Genomic DNA, 7,181 nt, shown 5'->3' with positions numbered 1-7,181 from the left:
ACAGTGTCATGAAAATTTCGGTTCGGGTTCGGTTCGACACCCTGCTTAAAACTGTCGGCGCACAGACTTGGAGGCAACTTAATGCTCATAGTCCCGCGCCTAAAGTGCGGAGTATTCAGAAAGCTACAGAAGGACTTCCTCAATGAGAAAGCCCTTGTCCTGAGAGCGTTGTGCATGTCTAGGTGTTCTGGCAATTGTACCAGGTCGTGCTAGAGGGTGCCACAGAAGCTTGTTTGAAGGAAGATGTTGTAAACATCCCCGTGATGGTGCATGCAGCATTATGCAGCGCGCGATCGCTGGCACATCTCGTGATTGGCTACCGTCGTTCCCATACTTGTTTCGACGTCGAGGGCATGCAGAAAATTCCTCAGCCAAGTCCACGAAGCCACAAAAAACAGAAGGGTTCACCTGTGGCCAAACGTGTTGCAGCACCCTCGGTGAGTAATACTAGACAGTAGTACACATTGTTTTATGGTCCTGATGCAGGATGAACCCGATAACCAGATGCCCGTACAGCCGTATCCGTTTGTTTGTGTTCTGTGTCCAAACACCTGCCGTGGCTTTCGGCGATAACGCTCAAGCACATTGGAAGGAGGCCATCGTGGTCGTGCATGTTTCAACGTAAACTGCGTATGAGAAACATTGTAAAATTAGCCTCGACCTCTTATGCGCATGACGATACAAAATACATGGCGCTACAACAAGTCGAAGACACATGGTAAGAGTGCACAGGACGAGCGCTCGTCCAGCACTCGTGCTACGGGCACTCGCCCCTTGTGTCTTCGACTTCGATACTTTTGAACAATTCCAACTTTCGATTTATGAACCCTCTACACTGAGTTTCCTTTTCCTCCGGTGTACGAGTAGCTAACTACATATGCTTCAGTCCTGTTGTAGGCTTTTAGAACCGATGTGATACTAGCCAATCTTTCGATACAGGTTTCAAGCACACCCATTCGGAACCATCCCTTCGCCTTGGCGGCGGCACGGCAGGTTCGTTCTCCAGAACTTGTGTCACCGGCCAACAGGCAATATACTGGTGGGAAGTACGACACGTTGTCATATCACTCGACTGTATCTTCCCGGGGCATGCCATCACCAAAGTCGATGCTGGGCGAACGCCCCTCACAACGTTCAAGCCCGTCATCCATATCTACGAAGCAATCCCCGCCGACATCTTCCTTCGAGCGCGTAAGCACTAGCTCTCAGAGGGCAAAGCACAGAACGCTATCTTTCGTGATGGTGATGGCTGGCGTACTTGCGATCTTGGTAACATTCCTCTTGGCCTTCATACTCAAGGTTGTACTCACGTCCCACCCTGTTACAGCGGATTCCTGCATTACCAGCGCTTGCCGAGCGTACGCAGCATATTTAAAAGACAGCATGAACGATACTATCAGCCCCTGCGATAACTTTTACGGTTACGTATGCGGCAAAAAGTCGCGCATGTATTCGGTTCGCTATGACGCTTTCGTCACCTTCAGGGATCGTGCTATTCAGAGGATCAAGTCGCGCACGATACGCATGTCAAACCAGTCCGCAGTTGACAAGGCAGCTATGTTCTACCAGAGCTGCGAAAATGTATTGAAGTACGAAGACGACGGCGAGCTTCCCCAGGTGAAGTCCATTCTGCAAGACGCTGGAATAACATGGCCGACGCCAGCAAGAAGTCCTGACGTGTTGTTGACGATGCTACGTCTTTCCTCCTATTGGCTATGGGACAGCTTCATCTCCGTGAGACGGATTCTCCGCTCCGGAGCAGTCTTGGCTTTAAGAGTTGGACCTTCTCCTCATTTCTCTACCCTACTCAGGCAAAGGAACAACATCGTAAGGGCAAATAAATATTTTGATTACTTCGTCGTCATCTACGAGGCACTCAAGACAACCAACAAAACGGCCAATGAAGCATTTGAGGAAGTCAGAGCGGCCGAACGTGACGCCGTCCCGCTGTTTGAAGCCAGGCTTCAATCTGGTAAAGTGAAGGCGGAGACTACTATCAGTGGATTCAACTACACCGCTCCAGATATACCCAGCGAGCGCTGGCTGCAGGGGTTTACGACGCACTTTAGCGACCTCGTCGAGTCCAACCCTACCATAGTCGTCGACCATGTTCGTTTTTTCCAAGCGATGCCGGTACTGATCGAAAGAATGGGAGAAGCGAACCTTCACCTGTACCTCAGTTGGACTGTCGTGCAAAGGTTGATCTTGCTGAGCAACGCAAGGCTTGTGGTGAACTACCATGGAAATGTCGAAGCCGCTAAGTACAACCAGAGATTCTTCTGCTTTCACTTGGTGCAAGAAAAGATGGGCTTCGCATTCCTCTCGCCGTACGTGTCCACCACATACACGCCGTTCGTTAGAAACGAGGTGGAGAACATCGTTGAAAACGTACGCCAGACATTCGATCACCTGTATTCTACGAGCTTCCATCCATCTGACGGGTTCAGAGCAGCACAGCACACAGATTCAGTGTTGCAGTATCTAGACATGTTTCTCGAAAGAAACGTTGAAAACTACTACGGCAACTATTCCTCCATGACAGACAAGGTGGTCGGCAACTACAAGATCACTTGTGATGGCGCCCGAAACAGCAAACACAATGAGTATGCAATACTTCGTCATTTTAGAACAGAGGATGACAGTGAAGTTGCAGTTCTTGATGATATCAAGGACGAGGTTGTATTAGCTCCTAACGTGCTGGAATTGCCGTTCTACGACGAGATGGTTCCCTCAAGCGTCAAGTACGCCGCCTTGGGATCTCTGCTTGCAGAGTCACTAATGAGTTTGCTCCTTCGTACCTATCCCATGTGGCGAGCAAATTCGCGCAGCATGATGCTTCAAACAGTGAAGTGCCTAACAGGAGAGGAACGACAATTGAAGGCTGGTCTGCCAAGCAATCCAAGGACTCTGCATAATATCGTTTCGATAGCAACTATTGATATCCTCCTATCTACTAACAAGACCAAAACTGACCGTGCGAAAGGAATAGGAACAATATCGCCCGACAAGACCTTTTTCGTGATCTGGTGCTATGTCTTGTGCGCTGCCGGCGGTGACAATGTCAACGACCTCTGCAATGGCCCTTTAAGACACGTTGCGGAGTTCGCCCTTGTCTTCGAATGCGCCAAGAATACGTCGATGAGGGCAGAGCCAACCTGCAAAGTGTTTCCTGTTTGAGTATTTAAAAGTTATTCATTAGTAAACCCAGTATATCGGCGTTGCCGAACCTGGACCGAAATGCATTCCTTTTCTTCTGTTTCGTTGCTTTTGAACCGAGAATCTGCTGACATTTCTATGTGTAATGAAAGAACCCGCAGCCGTTATGAGTTAAGGTACATCTATGCAAAAAATCAATCATGGTGAGCGTTCTCTAGTCTGTTTCGTAACGCTATCCAGTTTATGATGGCCCCATTGGCCACTGCAAGCAAAATGCATGTGAAAGGAGACTATTTATCTTCATTACAGTAATGCGTGAGCCGGGTATAAAGGCACAAGTCTTACAAAGCACCCGACTGGACAGTGCTAACTATTCATGCAATCCACACACATTGTATAAGCACCTAACAGAAGAACGACGAAACAGTTCTTGTTAACCTGATGGCGAACAACAGATGGTTTGTATCGCGCTTTCTTCAAATTGTTAACAATGTGATCAAAGTTATTCAAGAAGGTCGGAATAAGGAATCCAGAAGATTGGGTACCATAATTGGTTCTTATAGAGGGAACCCTGTAACGGGGATGATTTCTGATAGGATAACGTAATTGGAAATTAAGAGAAGAGGCATTGAACCCAGCTCTCAGCTTGTTATATTCATGCATGCCTAATGTATCATGAAAATTTTATCTATTGTTAAAATACGATTATCTCGAAAAAGATTCCATATGGGTGCACGTGGAGCTACGTCTGAAATGTAGCGAACATACTTTTTTTTTTTAGGAAGGGGGACTTCATCGTGGTTAGTGGCAGTTGCTTTTCACTACATTAAAAGCCTAGAGTACATTAGAGTACGGTATAGGGCCTCTACGGTTCTAGATATGTATGTACAGACTGTAGTGCCGTTGTACCGAACTAATTTCCAGACTGTATACCTCAACAGACCACCATCTGCCATAGGAAGCGGCTATGTGATAAACAGAACCAGCAGAACAGAACTCTCCTTGCATATGGTAACTATAAAATTGCAGATTCAGTTATTTTTAAAATTTTCCATCGCACTGTTTGTCCAATGTCACGAATGTCATCGTCATGGTTCTCGTATTCCCACGAGCACCGTGCTACAGGAGGGCCGATCGCCGTTCTCCAGCGCTCTGGTAAAAGGAACGCCGTAAGAGGAACGTAGCGCCGCACGTGATTGTGCAATGAGCAGAGCTACGATGTTACGGTACTTACACGCTGCCAGGAATGCGCCCCTGGTCCATGGGCATTACTCTGAATGGAGAATCGCGACACCAGACAAAAATTATTAGCTTAATCTATGTATCCGTTTGCGTCAATCAGTAGTTGGTTTTAGTCTGTTGGTAACAGGAGCCGAGTCTTCCAGTGGGAAATGGGGTCAGTCGCTACAATTCAATGGTGTTGTGAACTCGATCGCCTTTGTAATCATCAGGACTTCACTATTGCCATTTGCTCCAGTTGAGATTCTCTCTGTATCACGTCCCTCGTGTGCGCAAGACAGCAACAAGGGCAGCATTTGAAGAACAAGAACAAACAAAGTGTCACAATATGCACACAGCCAATCACATGTAACCGTACATCTCAATCATAAAAAAAACCAACCAACAACAACAACAACAATCATTAAAAAAAAGTGTTGCTGCCAGAAACTCGGTACTATGTCGGCGCTCTGTGCTTTGATGCTGCGGCTCGTACCATAGCTCATCGAATGTGCAGCCCCGTTAAAGCCTTCAGCCAACATTACGCAGGACAGCCTTTCATAATTTGGACAAACTATTGTTTGTCTGACAGGCTCTGGAATCAACTCCACCATTGTAGAACAGGCAACTTCCTGGGCGAGAGAGTTGTAAAGCCTGATCCACACTGCTGCGTTTACGGTTGCGCTTGCGTCATCTGACAGCGAATCATTGCAACGGAACATCCTTCAAGATGGAACGAAGGTACACGTAAGACGCCGTACGCAGCCGTAAACGCTGTAATGTGCACAAGCCTTAAGAGGTAGGATAGGGGAGGAAGCGGAACGAATACGATGGGAGAGAATAAAACGCTCTTGTTGGTTTCTGAGGACGGTGTCTAGAGCTACAGGCCGAAGATTGTTACAAGGACTCCCGCCTGTTTTCCAGCTCTCGCGATTTTGTTCCAAGTTGTGCTACGGTGCCCATCATAGTCACGTGGTCAGCAGCCAATGAGACCTCGTTTGGACATGCGTGCTATTGCGAAAGCTGGGACTGCGCTAAAAGTTGACATGCGAATATACTCGCCCCCTCCCACGTACGTGCACAAACAGCACTCTGGTGGTGTCTCAGTGAATGAACCCGACCAACTTCTCGTAGCCATCCGACAATGGCCGTATATAAGCCATCTTGACCCTGGGTAGCTGTTGGTTGTTGAGTTCTGCTGTCGAATGATGCATCTGCATAGACTTCCTAAGGAACTGTATACCGATTTTAGTCCTCTAGAGTTTCAGGAGTACTCAGGGAAAACGCCAAAGGCAGCCGCGGTTGCTAAGCCGCTAAGCCAGGGACCGAGGGTGCCTCCTTTCCTACTTTCCGGCGAAAGACCTTGAGAAAGTTATGTGCGAAAACCTTCACTTCTCCGATGCTTAAGCTTCGTACCGAGTGGTCGCCTACAGCACCACGACCTGGCCTAATCGAACTGACACCATCTTCACATTTTTGGCTTTACATCAAGTAGCTGCACCGCCTGGAACTGGTGCTGTCAACATTTGCCGACATTCAGCACACTGGCCACCAAATAGTCGTACAACAATTGGTCACACATTAGCCATACACTTAGCCGCCGAATAGTCGTGTACTGAGGCACTGAGCCATAACCGAGTGTCTTGGTGCTGTGCCCCCAATGGGGGGGGGGGGATACCACGTCATCTGACCGGGACAAGATGTATCTAAGCAGGACATGTGCTGAAAGCTGAACTGATTGCCATGGCATGACCTCACGGTCCCATGTATTATTCGTATTTTTTATATGCACTTTTGGCTTTGAGGTCACGTTCGCAGAGGCTCTAGTCGGCATTTTGCTGTCTCCTAGAGCAAAGTCATCATCACAATGAAAAACAAACAACAAGCAAACGAAAACTGGGAGAGAAAAAAGAGAGAGAAAAAAAACTTGTAAACCACGGCACCAGAAACTGCGACTTCATAGAACAAAAGGTTGGCGTGTAGTTGCTGATATCCCTATTCATTGTATCCACGTGTACTCACGTAAAGTGTCCCCGATTTCATCGTCACCCTCATCAGGTTCCCGCGAGGTTTATCGATTACAGAAGTGCATAGAAGCGACACGGAGAGGTGGCAGCAGCAGTTCCAGACGTTGCAACACTTGGACATTTAGCAAGTCCTTATCCTGATACGATTATCAATCACCAAAGCGCTCATGCACCCATCTTTTTCTGCATATACTCGATGAATACACAGAGAAGAAAGAGCATTGTGTCACGGAAACGCTACGGCAAGTTTAATAAAAGAGCTATCGCACCAACGTGACGAACTGAGGTTGTAGAATTACAACATCGTGGAGACTATAGCACACCTTTATGGACAGATTGCACAACGTTCACGTTAGTTCACATTTTCTTAATGCCATACAGCCGGAGTGATGCACTGGTCATACGCTTTTACATAATCGTTCTGGAGTAGCTCGTTTCACGCTAAGTGGGGTCCCGTACGTTCGTATACGTGTATTTTTCTTTGGTAAAATTATCTCTTAGAAGTCGGCACAAGACGTTGCCCACCTCTGTGAGGCCGACAACGGCGAGCCCTTTCACCAGCACCACCGCCCCATTATCGTCGTTATCAGCGTTATTGAGCTCACATGCTTTTTTTATTCTGTGTAGCGCCCCGAAGCAACTGCGACCGTGAGCGGCGTACAGACGTGGACAGATGGAGAGAGCACAGCAGGAATGAGCGGAAGACATGGGTGTTATTGTGTGTCCTGGGCCGACTTCAGGGAGAAGTGTGCATACTTTCGCCTGGATAGCCTGTCATGA

At 47.7% G+C, this 7,181-nt stretch overlaps 1 protein-coding gene across 1 annotated transcript; it reads left to right on the top strand.

Moving 5' to 3' along the window:
• Nucleotides 1–272: 272 nt before the first annotated feature.
• LOC135389982 (endothelin-converting enzyme 1-like) lies at nt 273–3,242 on the top strand. The gene is made up of 2 exons (XM_064620013.1): nt 273–437; nt 940–3,242. Exons 1-2 carry the CDS (start codon nt 354–356, stop codon nt 3,175–3,177), a joined length of 2,322 nt encoding a protein of 773 aa, XP_064476083.1. The 5' UTR covers nt 273–353; the 3' UTR covers nt 3,178–3,242.
• Nucleotides 3,243–7,181: the final 3,939 nt, after the last annotated feature.

The sequence above is a fragment of the Ornithodoros turicata genome, chromosome 3 (assembly GCF_037126465.1).
Source record: "Ornithodoros turicata isolate Travis chromosome 3, ASM3712646v1, whole genome shotgun sequence".
Lineage (NCBI taxonomy): Eukaryota > Metazoa > Arthropoda > Arachnida > Ixodida > Argasidae > Ornithodoros > Ornithodoros turicata.
This window is presented reverse-complemented; position numbering and strand designations above follow the sequence as displayed.